Here is a 21601-nt window from a genome sequence, read left to right as displayed (position 1 = left end):
ATTAACATCTCGAAGATTATATACAGATTTTGTGCATAAAGAATCCTTCTTGAGAGGCATTCAACATTGTAATCGTTCTCTTCTTAGAATTGCTTGGAAGTACCCACACTTATAAGGAATAGAAGTGCTGAAAGTCCCTACTCTAAACGCGAGGACTAATTTTTCGTTTCTCTTCATAAAACGTACCTCAGGGCGTTAAATCGAATTAGTTTTCTTAAGAGTCCAGATCCCACACTGTCCAGCGGCCTCCAGCCCTTTTAAGTGTTAGGATAAACATGAGTCGGTGTAGAGCCGGCAGATGCGTGACTTATAAGTAACATGCGATAAATTCAAAGTCGGAGAGTTTATGCGATGCATTCAAATTTCACAGCAAACAAGAAGCAACAGCTTATAACATTCACAGACAACAAACAAGGAGCTATGATTCACCCGATGCAGGCATCAGTGTACCCTCATCTTAAACAAAACTGCCTCTTTTATTCTGATTCTTGCGAGCGGGACATATACATTGTACGCGAGGAGGAAGCTTTGGCAGAGGCACGCTGGAACTCTCCTTTTACGGGATTGCGGGAGTCCACAGAGTTTGCACAGAAGCTATATTCGGTACCAGTTCAACTCGCTCGTCTGCTACCACACTTGCCGTCAGGACAATGACAAAGAAACACAGTAACCCTACATATTATTACTGTAAACGCAACGAGGAAGAACAAAACAACCGCCTCACACTGATATTGAAATCGAAACACCGTTTCGCAAATCAACTGAGAACAAAGAATACATAGAGTTACCATAAATATGGCTGCAAATACAACGTAAAGCACATTACTATCAGAGTTATAGATCTGGGTACAGTGTCGCGAAATTAAGATCAGACTTGCCAAAGGAAACACGAATAATCGTCGCATGCTAACGATTAACAAACAAACTGACTCATTCTCTTACCTGGTTCCTCAAGGAGGACCGCCCTTGTCGCCACCTCCTCCATGGTAGCCACCCCCGCCTTGGTAGCCACCTCCACCTCCATGGTCACCACCTCCACCTCCTCCATGGTCGCCACCACCGCCTAGGTCGCCACCTCCACCTCCATGGTAACCACCTCCACCTCCTTCATGTTCGCCATCTCCGCCATGATAGCCGCCTCCATTGTACCCACCTCCGTTATAGCCACCCCCTTGGTCGCCTCCATGGTACCCACCTTCTCCATGGTCGCCTCCATAGGACTCTCCTTCTGCCACCACAAAGCCCGCCAGGACAGCTAGCACGACAAGCGAAAGCAAGAGAATACGTGCCGGATCCATCGTCTCTGAATGGAAATCTTAAGAGCCCACAACTTACATTTATACTGGGAACGTGCAAGTTTAATCCGTATCCACTCAGGGTTAAGCTCTGGCTATCGATCCTAGTGCAAATCTTCATCCGATAATTTCCTAATGCAAATTTCTCGAAAAGCTGCGATTATATTAAATTGGAAGAAAAGAAAAAGATTATAGCGCTGCCCGGAAGGAGAGTCAACAACCGCAACATGCTGGCGGGATTACCAAAGGGAAGTCCTATTCAAAAGGGAGGTGCAACTGTCTCTCATCTCAAGAGGATTTTGCTAGCACAGCCTATAGCAAGCTTAAGATCTGATTTTTGAGTAGTGATAGGGCTATGAGGATTTCTTCCTGTTTGACCCGATTCTCCTCCATATGAGCCAGCTTGGGATCTTGTTCTTTGTACGTGTGGCATTTCATCTTCTGCTCCAGGGCCTGCATCTTCTTCCTCACGTCTTTGAAAGAGTCTTCAATCTGCTTACAAATGTCATGGATTAGAAGATGCAGTATATCTTTATGAGTACCTTGAAAGAGCATTTCGTTACGACTAATCCAAACATTCCACAAGTAGGCTGCTCTTATACTATTTTAAAGAGTTGTTGGCAATCCATAGATTTCTCCTAGAAGGAGTTCCTTAGGTGAAATAGAAGAAAGATGGATGCAGGACATGAGTTTGTTAAACCAATTTAGTGCGAGAATGTTAAAGCTGCATCCCATAAACAAATGTTGGAGAGATTCATTTTCAGTTTTGCAACGGCAACATTTACCATCTCCCTTTCCTATCCTTAAAGCCCTCATGGAGGTCCACACAGTATGATGTAAGATTAACCAAAGCAAGCAAGACTTTTTAGGGCTGATGTCCCTTTTCCAGTAGTTGCTAAACCTAAATTCCCATTGTCTTAGATTCCAATTGATTTTCCATCGTCTATTAAGTTTAAATTGAAGACTGGAATTCAATTTTTGAAGAGGGGGAGGGGGAGAAGCTGACTCCCTTATTGCCATTTAAAAGACTGAATTTTGAATTCTCCTTTGAAGTGGATCCTTGCTGCCCTGGAGTCCCAAAGGTCTATCCTTTCCTACACAAGAAGATAATCAGAGTTAGATAGTTTGAATAGACTTTTAAGACTCCTTTTATCCTTCCATCTCCTATTGGCATAATCCCATATGTGTCCCCAGAGCCGAGTCCCCAGAGCCGAATGCCCTTCTTGTGCAATTTATAAGCATGCTTCAGATCTCCAGAGAAGAAGTTTTGAAGTTGAGTGTGCTGAACCAAATAGAGTCCAAGTGACCCCATGAGCAAATGTGATTGGAGTATCTTTTGAGGATAAGTTGCTCTTTGAACTTGTTCCAAGAGTTCCAAATCCCCTTCACCAAGTGGGAGCCTTTCGAAGTGATTTTGAGAGGGCTATAGATGAGGGGGATAGTGTCCAAATTTTTCTAGGTAGGGCAGTCCTTCAATCTAAAGTCCATGTTGTGCCTATGGAGCAAAAGGGACCAACTGTCATTAGGGGAGAGAAGACTTGTGATGACCCATTTAGGAGCCATCCTGTCAGATAGCTCACAAAGGTTAGGGATCCCAAGGCCTTCCTTCTCTTTGGGAGTGGTGCATAATTCCCAGGCCACTTTGGGTAGTTTGTAGATGCTCCCGTCTCCACTCCACAAGAAGTTCCTGCACAATCTATCAAAGGACTTTAGGTTAGCATTAGAAGGCCTCCAACAGGAGAGGAAATATATGGTGGCAGGAATCACTATGTGTTTGAGGACCACAACTCTAGAGGCCATGTTGAATTGCATCCCTTTCCACTTGTCGAGCTTGGCTTTCATCTTGTCAAGGACCCACTCCCATCTTTGGTGTATGGAGACACCAAATCCCATCGAGATACTAAGGAGCCTAAACTTATCACCATCCCTAATCATTTTGCAACCTTGTTGCAGTAGCCAATCAGGGGGGAGTTTGTTCATAGTCTTGATTCCAGTCTTAGAATGGTTAACTTGGCTGCCACTGGCCAAACAATCCCAGAAAGAGGCGATTGATTGGTCATCGTTATGGATGAGAGCATTGGTATCATCGGCAAAAAGTTGCAGGCAGAGGTAAGTGGGGCTACCGGGAATGGTAATTCCTTTTAGGGTGCCTTGGTCCATCTTTTCCTGGACAAGCCAACCAAGGGCATCAGCAGATATGGCAAAGAGGAGGGGGGCTAAAGGGCAGCCCTGCCTGATGGATCTCTGGAGAGGGAAGGGGTCAGACAAAGAACAATTAATGGCAACTCTAGATCTTGCATTGCCAAATAGAACCACGACAAATTTAATAAATTTTCTTTCCAAGCCCATGTCATGAAGGGATTGAAAGACAAAATCCCAGTCCAATCTATCATAAGCCTTGTCAAAGTCAATCTTAAAAATCATAAAGTCTTGGTTGGTAGATTGGGCATGCTCAATACCCTCCCACATGCTAATGATTGCATTAAGAATGTACCTTCCCTTGACCCTTCTGTTCCTTTCGGATCCAGGAGTTTAAGTGGTCGGAGAGTCTCAGAGCAAAGGCTTTGGCATATATCTTGTAAGCAGTGTTAAGACAAGTAATTGGTCTCTAGTTATTAAGAAGGTTTTTTCTACTCTCTTATGAATAAGCTTGATGGCTCCCTCGTTAACAGAAAGAGGGAGAGAGCCATACCTGAGGGACTCATTCCACACCATCAAAAGGGGAGAAGTAATACAGTCCCAAAAGGTTTGGAAGAATTCGTTCAGAAGGCCATTAGGGCTCGAACTTTTGCCTTTTTTTAGTAGGTCAATGGTGTACTTGATTTCAGTTTTGGAGAGGTCCCGGTTGAGAATGTTGTTCAACTCCTTTGGGACAACAACTTTTCTAAAATGGGCTATAGTAGCCCGGGCCCTGGTCTTCTCAGGAGAGTAACAAGGATCACTACTGAAAATTTCAGAGAAATAGCTTCTTATGTACTCTTTTTTCTTGGGAAGAGATGAAGAGACCATCTTTTTTCTGCATAAGGGGAAGGAGGTCTCTTCTAGACTTTTGTTTAAGGGTCTGAAACATTTCTTTCGAGGGTCTATCGGCTTTACCAGCCCACCAATTCCTAGTGTACTTCTTAATTTGGTTGCCCTCAATAAGCTCTTCCCTTTTGAGATCAGCCTTGGCTTGAAGGATGTCAGAGAGTACTTCTCAATCTCCAGCAAGCATTCTAGTTTCAAGGGTTTTGAGGGAGTCATACTTGGCTTTCCTCCTGAGCTACCTGATTTGTTGGACAGATCTTTTAGTCTCTCTCATGAACTGCTGGGTTGATTTCATAGCACAAGCCCATGCTTGGAAGGGAGAAGAGGGACCTTCAAAATAGGAGGAGCACATCTTCTCAATCTGATTTCTGATAAGGGGAAGGTGAAAGAGATCTTGATCCACATGAAACTACCCAGACTTGATATTAGCATTGGAGTTGGAGAGACTAAGCAGAATAGGTTTGTGGTCTGATAGACAAATGTCTTTGAAGACCTTGACCTGAGAGTTGTTAAACGAGTGAAGGAGACCTGAGGAGACATAAGCCCAATCCAGTCTAGCCTTCCTATGATCCTTTCCTTTTTGAGAATTATCCCAGGTGAAATCATCGGAGGAGGAGGCATCGACCATGGCATGGCTATCTTTACAATTATTCCACTCTCTCTTCTCCCTACCACTTATAACAACACCCTTCCTAAAAAATCTATCAATGCTAGACTCTACCATATTAAAGTCACCAAGCAAAATAACTGGAAATTGAAAAAAAGAGAGGGAGGTCCAGAGGGAGGGCCGAGAGCTAGCAGGCCCCCAAGCATACACAGAGGCCACCACAAAGGTCTCCTCGGCTTTTATCTCTACCGCTACCCACCCGTGAGAATCATCATAGAAAATGTTAGTGATTGATGACCCCCATTTCTCATGGACTCCAAGGGCAGATCCCCCCTTCCTTGGGGGGTGATTAGTGTGGAACCATCTATGGGAGGTTGACACAACTTTGAGGTTGTACTCAAGAGTCTTGTCAACAGCCTTTAATTCCTACAAGCAAATAAAGTCAGCATTAATACTGTTGTCACTCATCCATTTCTTAAAGACCCTCGGTCTGTCTAGATCTGTTAATCCTTGGGTGTTAAATGAGATGGCTCTTATGGCTTGCTTCATTTCGAGTTAATTTTTCTATTTCCTAGCTGGGGATCCTTTCTTCCCTATAGATTGGTGGGGAATTTCCTAGCTAGTACCCACTTTGGAGAGCCTACGTTTAGCATTGAGGTGTTGGAGCTTACCTTGAACCTTGGGTGACTTTTCTAGAGGAGGTTGGAGGTTCCTACCTGGCACAGTTTCTTTTTCAGCCTGCGAGAGAGTTGTCTTCCTCCATGATTGGCTGATTCAGATCATATTCATTTAGCTCCCGAGTTAATTTTTGGTCTTCGTTGAACTGAGTGTCATCAACAAAATCGTCTTCTCCCATGTCATCTGTGGAGTATTTTATGTCTTCTTCCCCTGTCAGTTCTACATTATTTTTCCTAGCATCCTTAGCTTCCTTCTCATGTGGCTGGGAAATAATTTGGGCTGGTTCAGTTAGGTCAACGAGGAGAGGAGAGAACTTATTAAAGTTCCTACTCTTCACCTTATTATGGACAACGATTTTTGAGAGTTTATTTTCTTAGATACGGTCTGGAAACTATCACTATCAGGCTCATTCTTCTGCCCTTCGGAGGGGGCTAGCTGAGAGTCTGTAGCAGTCTTTTTTATTGTCTCTGGGCAATCACTTACAAAATGACCGGTACGCATACACTTAAAGCAAGCATTAGGAAGATTTTTGTAAGAGATTTCCTGTTTGCTGACTATGTTTCCTTCTGAATCCTTAATCAATATGAATTTAGGCATTTGCCCCAACACTTCCATCTCAATGAGCACCTGCGGGTGCCATCTCGGCTTGATGTTTGTGAAAGGGTGTTGGCCAAGTAATTTCCCTAGAGGTTCAACGATTAATTTCAATATAGGAACGAGATGAGCAGGCAAATCAGGGAATTCTACCCAGACCAGCATTCGGGTGGGTTTTGGGCCCATAGGGTCAAAATCTTCGTTCCATTTAAACAAAGACAGAGGGGAATTGCGAACCATCCACTGTCCCCCCCCAACACATTCAACACAGCTTCTTGGCTCTCAAATAGAAAAAGGAAGAAGTTATTAGGCAGATAATGTGTAGATAATACCTTGTTTCCTCCAAGAGTCCAATTTTGTCGAGTCCATTGACGAAGGACTTCCGTAGGAGGGCGAGGGCCATGGCAAAGACCAACCAGCGCACGTTCCTGGTACATTTTGGACCAGCTGAATAGAAGGTTGGAAGGGATTTGAACAGAAGCCATACCTCCCTTCGATGCTGCAGGTTTGCTGCTCTTTCTTGAGGTTTGCTTGCTGGTTGTATATTTGCCTTGAGCTTGGGAGACTTCTGATGCAAAGTACATGTTCGCTTGGAGATTCCTAGCAGAATAGCCATCTCTTGTGGAATGAATTTGTGGGCTTTCACCCAAGGAGGGGGCCTGGGGTGGGATTGGAGTCTTGAAGCTCCCAAATGTCGGGCTGTTGAAGAGGAAGCTACCATTGTGCGGGGGCTGGGAATTATAGAAGGGTCTCAAAGGGGCTGGGTTCCCCATTAGAGGAGGGAAGGAAGGGTCCCCAGGCATGCGAGGATTCCCGAGGGAGGTTCCAAACATGATTTGGGCTGAATTTCCATGGCTGCCGTCGTTTTGGATCGGGCTAGAGTCTCGAGCTGGGGTAGTCGGCCTGTTTGGCTTTGTAGGAGATGGTTGTTCCAAGCTTGGGCTGTGTTGTCTCCTAGAAATTCCTGACCTTGGAAGGCTTCGTGCTCCAAGTCGAGGCGAGGGAAAAAAACTGTGGGAGTACTTGCTGGACGGTGTGAAGCAGGGGAGTCTTCCAACATCTCTGGCCTGCCTCACCCATGGTGAGGTGGCCGTCCTTTAGGGGGACGGACAGCCTGTGCGGATGGGATGGGGGGGGAATAACGCAGAGCTGAAGCTGAAGGGACCTAATGGAAATTTCAAACGTGTCAGCAGGTTTCTATGTGCATTAACTGCACGCGCATTTTAAAAACACGCAGTACTCGCAGACTAGCGATAGTGGGTCGGTGAAAGCCTTCGAAGTTTGACAGATATGCTCATGAGTCATTGATCTTAGTCAACTTACAACTTACAAGCGTATCGGATTATTGGAACGATAGGATGTTTGATTGGATCTTGCAAGCCGCGTTCATCTCGTGTTGTTTGTTCCGGCATCGACTAGATAAACTTCAACTCAATCAAGTAAAGGCATAGCACCACGTCGTGATTCGAACGATTTGCAGCTACCCCTGTTCAAACAGTAATGGCACTAGAGTACCGCGTGTATGTCGGTTAGTTTGTTCCGGGCCTTGGGCATCAAGTAAATAATCAAGCCTTTGAAAATTTGAGTAAATGCAGAGTACGCTGCGTGGTGATGTGCAGCTACCTAGGTCCTACAGGCTATGACTGTTCAAACAGTAAAATTGCAGAGTCCGTAGTGTTGTGCGTCAAACGATTTGCAGGAACCACATGGGACTCGGAGTGCGTGTCGACGCTGGATTACTGTAATCTTATAGGTCCGAGTCCCGACGTCGTCTCTGTGAAGAGAGCTCAGAGGAATCCATTTGAATACAAACTCTGAAGCACGGACTCAGCAGGGCCTCTAAGTTATATGTCGGTTCTGCAGTTCCATTAATTCAACACAAACTCTCAAGGACAGACTCCTTATATTTGTTGCATAGAGTCTATATCTTTTGGGAAATTAAAGCTAAAACTATGTAGAAATGGCAGCCTAAAAGTGCCATTTTTTTACATTATTAAATCTTGCTGCCATTTTTTGGAAAGTGCTCAACCAAAGTGCCATATATTTTTGCCACTTTTACTTCTGAAATGGCAACCAAAAGTGTCATCTGTTCTTGCCATTTTTACATATGAAATGGCACGATAACATAATACTTACTAGTTGATTGAGAGATAAATAATACAATTTGTAGATATCAAAATAAAATGTAAAATTATAAAGCTGTTACATGAAGAGTTTTCCAAGCAACATTCAAGCCTACAACTTGACCCAATGTCTCAGTCTCATCATTTGCTATAAATATACAAGCATCCTTAATTGTTGCACATGAACTGCTACAAACTTCTATTGGTATAGTATGACCTTTGAATAAAGGATTCAAAGTAATTATTGTCCCTAATCTAACTATGTCTTTTGTTTTTTTGTTTTTTTTTTGAGAGCCGGCTTTGCTATGTGAGGCTTACACCCACCAGACATCTCATGGAGAACTCTTTCCCCCCTTTTGAGTACTTATGTAAAATCTTTACTCGTTTCCCCCTTTGAAAAGCATAAACCTACAAGATGCATTCAAGAGATTGTTAGTAGATTATTTGTTTGAAATATCTTTATACAAAATTTCAAAAGAAGTTACGCTTATTGCAATACTAATTAAGAAAAATAAATAAATATTACTTACTTAGAAAACTTTTTTTGGGGGTAAAATGCGGGTTTATATTATAAAGTCAAGAATTTTACATCACCAAAAACAACAAAACCACTCCTTCCCCTACACGGGGGGAGACCGTATTGATATCAAAGAGTATGTCAGTGCTCAACTGATTTGGGAGGTATTTCAGTTGTCTTCTTCCTTCGGCTCCATGTGGGATACCACCTTGATGACAATGTTGCCTGGAATATGAAGGTAAGGACATGGACGTTGTCGTTTCTGGGCCTTCCCATGCTCTTCTCTAGATTCTCTGGTTGGGTCTCTATAGGGTCTGCATGAATTTCTCCCTTGACATGATTTCATTGTGCACTTTAGCTGATACACTCGCCGGGTTCGCGCGAGACACCAGTCTTTTGTTTGAAGGAAGGTTTGGCAAAACTTTCTGTAATTCAGCAGGGGCAGAGCTTTTTTGTGCTTGTGCATGTATGCCCCTTTGCAATACTGCTCTCTCTTCAACCGCACTGGTAGGTATAGAGAAGGGATCATGAGAAATAGGAGGAGTAGCAGTCTGCAGAGGAGTCGAGCTTTCCTTCTCTTAGTATTGGGATTGTTTCATTATTAACTTTTGCACAGCGGGAGAGCCAGATTGACCAAAGTGTCAAGGCCAACCATTTTCCTTGCTCTAGGTTCCATAAGTTTCCCTGGATTTGTATCCCCTTCTTGTTGAGCGTGAGGGCTCCTTTCAAGTCTTGTCACTTATCTGAGCCTTCGGCCAGTTTATTAAGAACCAAATTGAATCTTGAATGCAAAATGTGCCCGTTTTTCTTGAAAAGCCCTTCCACTTGATATACAAACGTGTTGACTCCTAGACTTGCCACATTCCCTTCCATAATTTTGAACGCTTGGTTAAACAAATTTCACTACCCAAAAGTGCCACCTTAAAGGGAATCTTTTTGCACTACCTACATCTCTTGAGCTTGACTTTTTTTAGATTGCATATGATTAGAGTTGCTGTAACGTGAATTGCTAATGCCAAAATTTACATTAGCTTAAAAACACAAATATACTAGAATACATGAAAGAGAATGGAAAAACCATGAAACGGAAGAGGACACAAGGCAAAGCATAGGGTACAATCTCCCCCCTCAAGGTGTGTGGCTTGTGATTCCACACCTTGAGTATTTATAATATTTTGAAGTAATGCATGAGCCACAGTACAAGGATACGTGATTCTCTCATTGCCAAGGCATGTCCTTGCCTTTAGCCATCCTTTTCTCTTGTACATCCTTTAATGCATACTTTTCTCTTCTTTAATCCTTTACTCACAATTGAGTCTAGCACATGCCCAATAATAATCAAAGGCTTTAGAGCACTCTCTCATTTTTACAAAATGAATTGGCCCTTGGCCATTAATACAAAAACCTTTGCATAATCATTAATCCACACTGATTCATCACCACTCTTCCAAGATCATAAGCCAAATAAATGTAAAGGCATTTGTGCCCTTTATCATTTGCAATCCAGAATTGTGCCAAGGTCATTAATACTTATGATATAAAATACCAAGGTGAGGCACACCACCTTATACTTCAAATATTCGCCAATAATTGCCAACGCTTGCCAATGTTACTTTGAGTCTTAATATTTTCAATCGTCCTTAGCATCACCTGAACTCGTGAAACCAAAGCATATTAGTACATAATTGCATCGCACATTAAATACTAATACCTTCAACACTTAGTATCCCAATGGCATACACAAAATACTATGACTACTCGTCATAGTACCAACATGCTAAGAAATGGTCATCACATGCATCTACCAAATAATTCAAGTATTTCATAATGGCATCACCCACAATACTTAATTAAGTGGCACTTGTTTAGCCAGGCGTCCCTCAACTAAACCACATAAGAATACTGATAGAACCCCTGCCATGTCTGGTGCGATTCTATCCTATTCTCGCAAAATACTTTGCTTAACTTTCAAGACAAGAATTGAGAAATAGTTTCTCGTAACAGTTGCCTAGATTGAGTCAGGGTGTAGCATTGCCTTGATTATCCACTAACTAGTTCATAAACCTTGCTCTGTTGATCTCTCTATGTTCACTATCCCCAACCCTCTTGCCTTTTTAGATAGTGTACATGCTTGCCATTTGTCCTTGGCCATCTTGTGGTGGTTGGCATCCCCCCCCAAAGGAAGGAGTAGAAGAGATTGCTAATTTTTCCCAAACTCTTTTTAGTTGGGCTCCAATAGGAGATGAAGTAAAGGATAGAGGGATAGATGTAGTGATTAAGCACAAACTTCCTTCTTGCTAGAGTTGGCTGAAGTCCTTACCACTTGTTGAGTTTATCCTTAACTTTATCTATTACCTAGTCCCACCGATTATTTATCGAGCATCTGAAGCCCATTGGGATACTAAGCAGTTTGGAGATCTCTCCATCCTTTATGATTTTGCAACCTCTTTCTAGTAGACGTTGAGGAGGAGGATTCTTGGTGCTGTGTGTACTTGTTTTCTCGTGGTTAATTCTAGAACCTGAGGCTAGATGGAAAACGTGAAGACATTCCAAGGCTTCATTAACTCATAGGTCATCGTTATGTAGAGTCAAGTTGGTGTCATACACTAATTGTTAACAGATGATCTATCTACCCTCTTTGACTTAAATTCCTTTCAGGGGACCGTTGTCAACCTTGTCCTAGATGAGCCATCCCAATGAGTATGCTGCAATAGCAAAAAGAAGGGGAGCTAGAGGGTAGCCTTGTCTGACAGATCTCTTGAGCACGAATGGAGAAGAGCTCTTGCCATTAATCTCAATCTTACCTCTGGCTTGAGAGAGGAGCTCAACATAGGAAATGTACCCGGGCCCTTCTCCCATACCTTGGAGTGAGGAGAGGATGAAGCCCCCATTCCATCCTATTGTAGGCTTTGTAAAAATCTACCTTGAGAAAGAAGATATCTTGTTGGGTTTCCTCGGCTAGTTCTAATCCTTCCCAAAGCGTTAGGATAGCCTATAAGATGTGTCGTGTTGGATGAATCCTTTCTGTTCTTCCCTTATCCACCACTTCATCTTTATTTTTGGCCTATTAGCTAGATCTTTGGAAAAAATATTATAGCTGGTGTTCAACATGGTCAAACGTCGCCAATTTTTTAACTCTCCTCTTTGAGGCCTCCCTTGAGAATCAGCTTTATCATACATGTGTTGATTCTCAAATCCAATGCACCTTTTCCTTAGGAATCTTGCCAGATCTCTAGAAGGCGAGGGCCCACAATGTCCTATAAGACTTGGTAGAACTCAATCGAGAGACAATCCTCTCTAGCATTTTTTGATTTAGCCATTACATCAGTTGCTTCTTTTAGCTCCTCGAGAGTAAGGTCTCTGTCAAGGTACTGGCGATCAAAAGGGGAGACCTGCTTGCTTCTCGTCTGTCTACAGCGATCTCTAGCTCTGAGTTTTTTGGTTGAAAGGACCTCAGTTTCCCCCAGAATAGCTTGGAAGTGGTAGGTGACAAGTTCCATAATCTCATTCGGTTCCTGCACTAGTCTTCCATCTTTATGTAGAGCATGCAAGGATTCCTTGGGGTGCTTCTTTTGGAGACTCTTGTACATTGCTTCATTGGCCCTGTCACTTTTTCCTGCCCACTAGTCTCTTGTTTATATCCTTACTTGTCTTGCTTCGATTTCTACCTCAGTCCTTAGTTTGTACCTTGTATTTCTTAGTTGCTCTTGCCCTTGAGGTGAGCAGTCATTCTCCAGTGTCTTAATCCTTTCTTTTAGGACTAGTTTCCTCACTCGCCTGGCTTTATCAGCTCTTTGTTTGATCGCTTTCAAAAAGCACCTTGTGTGTTCATTGGCTCTCAACCATTTGTCTGTGGAGCTAGTTGTTCCTTCGAAAACCATTTGCCAGATTCTTGCAACCTTGATGTGTACGTAGGGTAGCTGAAAGAAAAAAAGGGTTGGCTTTGATCTTAGAGCATAATTTCCTCCCTTCTCCCTTTTCTATTGAAAACAAAACGAGCTTGTGAAGGGAGGGACATGAGACTATTGGCCTTATGGCAAAGAGCATCATCCATAAGTCTTCTAGAATAGTAAGCTTTGTTTAGGCGGGCTTTTTTGTGGTTTTGCCTTATCTGATTATTGGTCCAAGTGAAGTCTGTGTCCTCTGAGGCATCGACCAAGAGGGCTTGAACTTTGAGATCATTCCAAGCTATCAGCTCACTCCCTCTTAGAACGTGGCCTAGACCATTCCATCTATCTCTTCTTCTTTATACCATATTGAAGTCCCCCAGTAAGATGGTGTTATCTTTTCGGGTTTTACCTTCCCACATGAGTGCTCTTTCCCTCTAGTAGAGTTGGGTATGCAGATCGAGTACAATTGACACTCTAGGTCGGGATGCGAGAAGTCAACCCCTATTTTGTTTTGGCCAAAGACAGTTAGGATCCCTCCTACCACCTGGGAGAGATGCTTGGAAACTCCCAGCACTGCCCCCCGGCCTCTACCTTCTTCGTGGTCAGAGCAATACCATTCCCTTTTGTCATCAACTTGTCTGGAGTGAGACCTTTGCTTCTAATTTATCTTTTGAGAATTGATGGCCTAAGATCATTCAAAAATCCTTGGACATTAAGACGAAGGAAGGTGAAAAGGTCTTGTTTTTGCATCATTAGGTAATACTTTTGTTTCTTTTCTTCTTGAAGCTCACCTATGGTATAAGGTTGAAGCCTCTTGATAGCCTTATCTTCTCTCTCTCTATTGCTCCTAGCTCCTTGGGCTTCTTGTTCATAGGGGTAAGTGAAAACTTCATCTTTCATCCTGGATGGTTTTTCTACCTTTCACTAGAGTAAAGGGAGGGTCGTCTTTGCCTAGGGCTTCATGTTCTTCTCATTCTAGTTGGTATTTACACTCCTGCATGTTTTCTACAAATACCTCATCCTCAAAGCTATCTGTCCTATTTTAATCATTTTTCTCTCTCAAGTCTCTCTACTCTACTTGTTCTTCTTTCTTGACCTCTCTCCATTGCCTTTTATCTTTCCCAACCTGTTTTGCCGACTACGGGGGCTTCTTCTTCTACTTGATCACATTGCAGACAAGCCATGGGTGTCTCTGGAGTTTCTTTCCTATAGTTATTTCTAGCCGTCAATCCTTACCGAAGTGTTCTCCCATGCCATAGAGGAAGTTACAGGACTTGGGGTGTTTTTGTAGAAGACTTTCTAGATCCGCCCCCATCTAGAACTCAGATGGCATTTGGTGGGTCTATAGCTAGGTCCATCAAGACGTAAGCTTGGGGGTTTCCTCTCGACTAATGAACCTTTCGGTTTCCAGAACTAGGAACTGACCTAGGGGCCTGCACAGTGCTTCAACTTGAGGGAAGAGGGAGAGCAGGAGATCAGGGAATTCTACCCAAATTAGCGCTTTGGAGAGAGGAGGTGAGTCAGGGTTAAAGATATAGGCTCCCACATATGGACAGACAACGGCTAACTCCTAATGGTCCATGCACTACCGTTGATGCCATTTTGGGCTTTTCAAAAAGGAAGACATGAAAAAATATGAAGAGGGGAGAGGACAAGAGTGGAAATGAGGAGAGAGGGCACAGTTAGAGAGCACACCACAAATGACTAGCTGTACACTAGATTTAGTTGAAAATGTAGAATATATACAAACCAATTTAGGGTTAGGTTTAGGGCATCTAATCCTTTCCTTTAGGGCATCTAATCCTTTCCTTTATAGCACTCTATTAGGTTAGTGCCATGCACATGATGGTGCTATGCACATATGATCACATGATGTTGAGTGTGATCTCTCAACACCTTCCCTCAAGATCAACATCATGAAGTAGGCCTTCCCTAATGATGATGATTCTGGGGAATCGAAGAAGGACTAAACATTACATTCCATCACACCCCTTTAATGGGAATGCCCTTCCTCTGCATCAAACCAAGAGCTGGTTGGTGTTTCTCGAAAAGCTCTTTATCGAGTGGTTTGGTAAAGATGTCTGCAACATTCTCTTTGCTATCACAATGTTGCCGTGTGATGTCACCAACTAACACTCTTTCTCTAATGAAGTGCTCTCTGACATCAATGTGCTTTGTCCTGGAGTGATATATTGGATTCTTGGCCACTGTCGACTGGTTATCATAGTATATTGTTGTTGGCTTTGATTCATCAAAGTAATCTGTTTCTGACAATAGTCTTCTCAGCCATATAGCCTCACATGCACTTGTAGTGAGTGCTCTATATTCTGCTTCAGTCGAAGACAAAGAAACAGTTGGCTATTTGTTTGACAACCATGATATAGCACCTTGACCAAGGAAAAATGCATATCCCTGTGTGGATCTCTTGGTCTCATGATCTCTGACATAGTCACTATCATAGTATCCATGCAACCATGGATGACTTCCTTTGTATTCTATCCCAAACTGTCTTGTACCTCTGATGTATCTCAAGATACTTTTGGCTGCATTCCAGTGAGACTATTTGGATTTGCCATAAACTGTGCTAGTGAGCTTACTACATAACAAATATCTGGCCGTGTGATAGTCAGATATATAAGAGATCCGAAGAGCTGCCTGTAGTACCTGTCATTGACTATATCTTTTGTAAGTTTCAAACTCTGTTCCATGGGAGTGGCTACAATCTTGCAATCTGCCATATGAAACTTCTTCAGGAGACTATCAACATTTTTGAGCTAACTCATAAAGGTGATGTCTGAATCTCTCCAGAACTCAATACCAAGACAATAGTGCATAAGTCCAAGATATTTCATGTCAAACTCTATAGATAAGTCTTGTTTTAATTTTTTGATGAAGCTATCCTTACTTCCTATAACAATCAGATCATCTACGTACAAAAGTACAATAGTAATGTCTTCCCCTTGAACTTTGTAGTAGAGAGTATGATCTGCATTGGATTTCATGTATCCCAGATCAGCAAAATACTTGTCGATTCTATTGTACTAACTTCTAGGTGCTTGCTTTATGCCATAGAGACTTTTCTTGATATGGCAAACCTTAATCTCCTTTCCTGGTTCAACATAGCCTGCTGGTTGTTGCAAGTAGACTTCCTCGTCTAGGTAACCATTGAGAAATGCATTCTTGACATCAAGTTGGTACACATTCCATCTGCTGAGTGTTGCTAGTGATATCAAGAACCATATGAAATCCATCATTGCTACTGGAACATAAGTCTCATGTGCAAATCCTATTGCAACTAGTCTGGCTTTGTATCTTTGAATACTTCCATTAGGATTCAACTTCACTTTGTATACCCATTTGTTTGCAATGGCCTTCTTTCCTCGTGGAAAGTCGCATAATTCCCAAGTATTATTCTTATACAAAGCATCCATTTCTTCATTCATAGTAGTTTGCCATTTTGCCTTGTTTACTGCATCTTCGAAGTACACTGGCTCTTTTGAGCCACGATGGTAGTCATAAGAGCATAGTTGGTGGTTTCAACATGAATTGCTTTGCATTTCTGAGCATATGTCAAACTGGCTGGAGGTCTGCTTTCCCTAGTAGACCATCTGAGCTACAATGGCTCTGCTTGGGGTGTTTTAGGCAATTCTTGCTCTTCTTCATCAACCATTTTTGTAGATGACTGTGAAATTGGTGAGTCTATCTCCTGTATGTTTGAGGTTTTCCATTTTGATTCCTCATCAAAGATTACATCTATGGAGATAATGACCTTGCGGTTGATGGGATCATACACTTTGTATGCTTTGCTTTCTTCACTGTAGCCAACCTTGATGCATTTGCATGACTTCGCATCCAATTTCTTGATGATCATCATGTATGTGGGCATATGCTATGCAATCAAATATGCGAAGATCATCCAATGTGTGGCTTATGTCTAGTGAATGCTTCATAAGGTCTCATACCCTGAATCGATGTTGGGTAGGAAGCCAATTAAGCAAGTAGTTTGCAGTGGCTATTGTTTTTGCCCAATATTGATTCAAAAGATGCTTCTCACTAAGCATTTCTCTAGCACTATCTCCTAAAGTACCATTCTTCCTTTTAGCTCTTGCATTCTGCTGAGGAGTATCGACACAAGTGAATTGTCTTCAAATGCCGTGACTACTGCAAAAGTTCATAAATGCTGAAGACATGTATTCACCTCCTCTATCTGATCTCATGACTTTGATCTTTTTGCCTGTCTTATTTTCTACCATGGCTTTGAATTCTTGAAATCTGGAAAACACTTCAGATTTCTCTTTTAGAAAGTAGACCCAACAATATCTGTTATAGTCGTCGATGAAAGTCAAGTAGTAAATTGAACCATTGATGTTGCGGGTCTGTTAAATCTAGGGATCGGGCTCTCCTAGTCATGAGACATCATCCTAATACAACACTAATCTAAGGAGGATGCAACCTAAGTGCAAACATGATGAAGAGAGTGCTCATGACGTACCTCAAGTCAATTAGGTTCCAAGATAGATTAGCTTGGACTCATAAAGAGAATCTTGAGATAGTGCAAAGTGCTTGATTGATATTACTTCAAATGAACCTCCCTTTTATAAGTGAGGGTACTTACATCCATATGCTTGCTCACATGTGGGATATCTCCTCCATGCCATGTGGCAGCTTGCCCTTTACTCATACCTTTGCTCTACTGTGCTCATGGCACCACAACTCTAACACCTCCCCTTGGTGCCATGATCCTTTGGCTACTGCAAGGTGGTCAGATGTGAGTTACATTCCATCACCTCCCCTTAGTGCATGCATTGCTACTTAAGGTGGTCAAGTGTAGTTTTTACATGTCAATACCTCCCCTAGGTGCTTTCATAGCTACTCTCAGGTGGTCAGGCTTGATTTACAAAATATATGGGCTGAAGGTGGAAAGGATTTTACTTTTCAATGCTCGATGTCGATGGCGTTCACATCTTTACTCAATGTAGCTTGATGCATGATGCTTTGTTCTTCCATGTGCCTTTATGCTTTATGTGTGGATGCCATGCTTCGTGCTATGGTCATCTCATGCACTTGTGCTTTTGGCATGCATTTTGCATTCATGCATCGCTTTTCCATTTGTTGCAAAGGTCTTACCAATTGATTTCTTTCAATATTAGCAGTTTCTAATTGCTAACAATGATTTTGATCTGACAGGTGCGTAGAGCTCAAAAAGAGATCACTTTTTCTTTTTGGAGCGTGTGCAAATTCCTCCTAGATTGCAAGTTACGGCTTGTCGAAGTTTATGTGAAGAAGAGGGCCTTTGATGATGTGGCACAGGGATTCACATGCTGAATTCCATACTGTGCTTAGCAAGGGACTCTGTGCTTAGGTGGCACTGTGGTGACTATGCATGCTTATGTGGCAGTTAACGAACCCTAACTCTAACCATGGTGGGTTAAGTTAACCAAACCATAATTGAACCTTATCTGCCACATGTCATACTTTTAACCAAATGAGTTTAACCCAAAGTTTAACAAACCTAACCTTGGTCACATCCAATCTTGACATGTGGCAGTCAATGGGAACCTTGGCAGAACCTTGGAGGAGAGAAGCCTGTGAATGTCGTTTCTGATCAATGGCTGGTGGTACACGGAGCAGGCTGTGTGTGCGTATAACGCCTTGGAGCATGTTTTATGAGCAGGTCGTGGAAGTTTCCGATTGAGCGTCCGGGTCCGGTGCTTGGGAGCTTGATGGAGCTATTGGCTTCGCTGGAGTCACTGAGCTTTGTCAGTAGTTTGTAGAGGCGTCACTTGTGAAGGAGAGGCTTTGTTTGAAAGTTGTAGGTTTAGAGAATGGCTCGATGGAGAGGCTTGGCAAGATGCTTGGAGTCACTACAGTTCATGTAGGTTCGGGCCGGCTTGTGAGGCTTAGAGTTGCTGGGGCTCAGGGAGCTTTGCTTATTGCAAGTCAAGGCTGCCTTGGCTGTGAGCCATGACAGAGTTACGCGAGGCGGAGTTGGCTATTGTCGTAGAAGCAACAGTCAGTTGTGCTTGTCATGCATTGATGCTGAGGAGTCAACAATTCACTTGAGCCACCAGCCGTTGGGAGGCCATCGTAGTGTTTGCTAAGGTTGTTGGAGAAGCAAGGGTCGTTTGAAGGAGCCGGTGCCCATCGATGGATTGTTAGCTTTAGCGTTGTGGCTGGTTGAAGGCCCTATGGAGCAGAGGGAGTCCGAGTCACAGGCATCTGCTAGACATGTGGGCTGGAGCACTAATAGGAGTGTAGAGTTACAGATGGTCATTGCTGTAGTACCGCTCGTACTGCTAATCAACTCTCTATGGCTTTCAATCGAGAATCAAGTTCTGTGTCTCTCTCTCTCTCATTAGGAATGATGGAAATATCTTAAAGCAATGAACATAATTTTCATTGAATGGATGGAATTTTCTCAATCTAAAACTAATCTAGGAGAACTAAATCTAAGCTCTAATACCATGTTAAATCTAGGGATCGAGCTCTCCTAGTCATGAGACAACATCTTAATACAACACTAATCTAAGGAGGATGCAACCTAAGTGCAAACATGATGAAGAGAGTGCTCATGACATGTACCTCAAGTCAATTAGCTTCCAAGATAGATTAGCTTGGACTCATAAAGAGAATCTTGAGATAGTGCAAAGTGCTTGATTGATATTACTTCAAATGAACCTCCCTTTTATAGGTGAGGGTACTTACATCCATATGCTTGTCACATGTGGGATATCTCCTCCATGCCATGTGGCAGCTTGCCCTTTACTCATACCTTTGCTCTACATGTGCTCATGGCACCACAACCCTCAGGGCATAACCCCATACATTTGTATGTATCAAATCAAGAATACCATGTGCTCAATTGGTACTTCTATCGAAATTGGTTCTCCTTTGTTTGCGAAGCAGCATGCTTCACAAACTTTTCCAAGAAACTGAAGCTTAGGAATCCCAATTGTCATATTCTGATTCCTGAGATCTAACAAGCTATTGAAATTGACATGATCATATCTCTTGTGCCATTTTGCAGATAGTGGCATATGTTCCGGTTGAGCTGACATGGCATGCAAATCTAATATTGTAGCTACCATTCTGTACAAGTGTCCTTCCTTGACACCTTTTCCTACTAGCTGAAATCTTTTGGATTTTTCTTTGATAGTGCATTTATCTCCATCAAAGATGACTCGGTAGTTGTGTTCTGTCATTTGACCTACTGAGACAAGAGGTTCTTGCTTAGCTTCGGAATGTAGAGTACATCTTTCACCAATTCTTTCGTACCACTGAAATTGTTCATAGGGATAATGCATGTCCCTTGAACTGGATTCGGTGTATTATCTACTGTGTAGATGACATTCTTTTGACCTTCTAATGGTTTCAACTCTGTGAACCATTCCTAATGATTTATCATGTGAGATGATGCATTGCTATCTGTTGGGGTAAAGGGCAGTGTGCCCACCCACTTGTACAGTGCCCATGTATACTCATATATATATGATAGAGGAATAAGCTGGAGTAGCTTTTGCTCCACAACTTTTGGTGTCTCCCTATCCCTTTGTGTGTGCTCTCCTCTCCCACAATTGGTATCAGAGCCCATGGCGTTCGATCTACGAGGAGCTCGGTGAGAGAACGGGCACTGCTTCGAGAGATCTACCGGGAGCTTTGGAGAGCTTGATTCTCTTATTCACGGAGAGATTTCGGGTAGACATCATCCAAATTTATTTGCTCTACAATGCAGCTACAAGAATCACTTTGGGTTATCTTCCAGAGCTCCAGTGCTCTAGCAACCTAGCGTTGGAAGGAGACCGCTATCCATTGGTCTTGACGTTGTCTCGTGGGAGCCTATCGTTGGCTGTTGATGCATCCTTTGCAGCAAGTGGCTGGCTATTGTGTGCTTGTTGGAGGCATTGGTTATCATGGGCAGCTAGTAGATAGGCGTCAAGAGCAATTGTTGCTGCTATTCTGTGAGCCAGGAGTCGGTTGGTGAGCAACTTCTTTGGCGTAGGAGACCGAGAAGGAGCACTGGAGAGCTGCATATGCAACTTGTGGTGGAGTTCGCACAGTCCTCCGATTGTGATTCCGTCGATGCCAGGCTTCCTAAAAATTTGCAATTGTGCTACCTATAACCTCACATCGAGGTTCCTCCCTGTAGATTTGGGTCTTATTTTGGCGCCATAGCCATTCTTGGCACTTGCAGGTTCCAGTCTTGGCATAGTTCTTTGCCATTGTCTCTAGCTCATCTGGGAGCTGTTGGGGAGCCTCTGGATTGCATGTTTGATGCAGTTGTATGCCTGGGAGATAGCCGGTGTTGCATTTGAGGACTTGGAGCTGAGCATTGGCTGATTTTGGTCTCTTTGCGAGACATTTTGCAGAAGTACGCCTTGTGGACATTGTGTGGGATATGTGCTTGTGCACTATGCAGCTTCTTTTAGTTGCAGTTGAGCTTTGTTAGCTCGTGTTTTCCCATGCATTTGGGTCCTTGTACGGACATACTCTGGTGCATCTTAGTCCTTGTGAACATTCTGTTACAGTTAGTCAGTGGGTTGCATATCTTTTTTTGCAGATACATCACTTTGGTAGTGGTAGTGACACATGCTTTGACAGTGGTACATGCCTGGTTGAGATGCATTGACAGTTTGTTGGATGCATGGTTATTTGCCTATGTTGGATACATACGGTGGTATAGTGATGTATAGAGATCTTGTCAAATGAGCATTGTTTGGAGCTGTTTTCAGGGCTGATTTTATGGCATTGTGTTTGCCATTGGTCAGGACATTACAATTGCTGCTGTTGCTGTTTTTTATGACAAAACAATCATTTTCAGGACTGAATATCTCTTTCCTGGTGTGGAATTGCACTTTATACCGAACTGGAAA

At 42.8% G+C, this 21601-nt stretch overlaps 1 protein-coding gene and 1 long non-coding RNA gene across 2 annotated transcripts; both read right to left on the bottom strand.

Moving 5' to 3' along the window:
• Positions 1-429: 429 nt before the first annotated feature.
• LOC147889288 (uncharacterized) lies at positions 430-1299 on the bottom strand. The gene is made up of 2 exons (XR_015542961.1): positions 943-1299; positions 430-624 (listed from the first exon to the last, which is right to left on the bottom strand). It is a non-coding gene; the product is annotated as an uncharacterized LOC147889288 (long non-coding RNA).
• Positions 1300-1711: 412 nt separating this feature from the next.
• On the bottom strand, positions 1712-6910 carry LOC147889287 (uncharacterized). The gene is made up of 2 exons (XM_087391165.1): positions 6534-6910; positions 1712-1787 (listed from the first exon to the last, which is right to left on the bottom strand). The coding sequence occupies exons 1-2, from the start codon at positions 6815-6817 to the stop codon at positions 1763-1765; spliced, it is 309 nt and encodes a 102-aa protein (XP_087247291.1). The 5' UTR covers positions 6818-6910; the 3' UTR covers positions 1712-1762.
• Between the last annotated feature and the right edge of the window lie 14691 nt (positions 6911-21601).

This window comes from Dipteris shenzhenensis, chromosome 20 (assembly GCF_047967505.1).
Source record: "Dipteris shenzhenensis isolate YYH24624 ecotype China chromosome 20, Dip_SZ_1.0, whole genome shotgun sequence".
NCBI classification, from domain to species: Eukaryota; Viridiplantae; Streptophyta; class Polypodiopsida; order Gleicheniales; family Dipteridaceae; genus Dipteris; species Dipteris shenzhenensis.
The sequence above is the reverse complement of the archived record's forward strand: the minus strand, read 5'-3'. Positions and strand labels throughout refer to the sequence as shown.

Excerpts from the sequence above, each read along its gene's own strand:
- LOC147889287 (XM_087391165.1), bottom strand. The coding sequence starts at position 6,817 with ATGGCTATTCTGCTAGGAATCTCCAAGCGAACATGTACTTTGCATCAG. Across the intron at positions 1,788-6,533 it reads GGACTCTTGGAGGAAACAAG|ATTGAAGACTCTTTCAAAGA; the intron begins GTATTATCTACA and ends ATTTGTAAGCAG.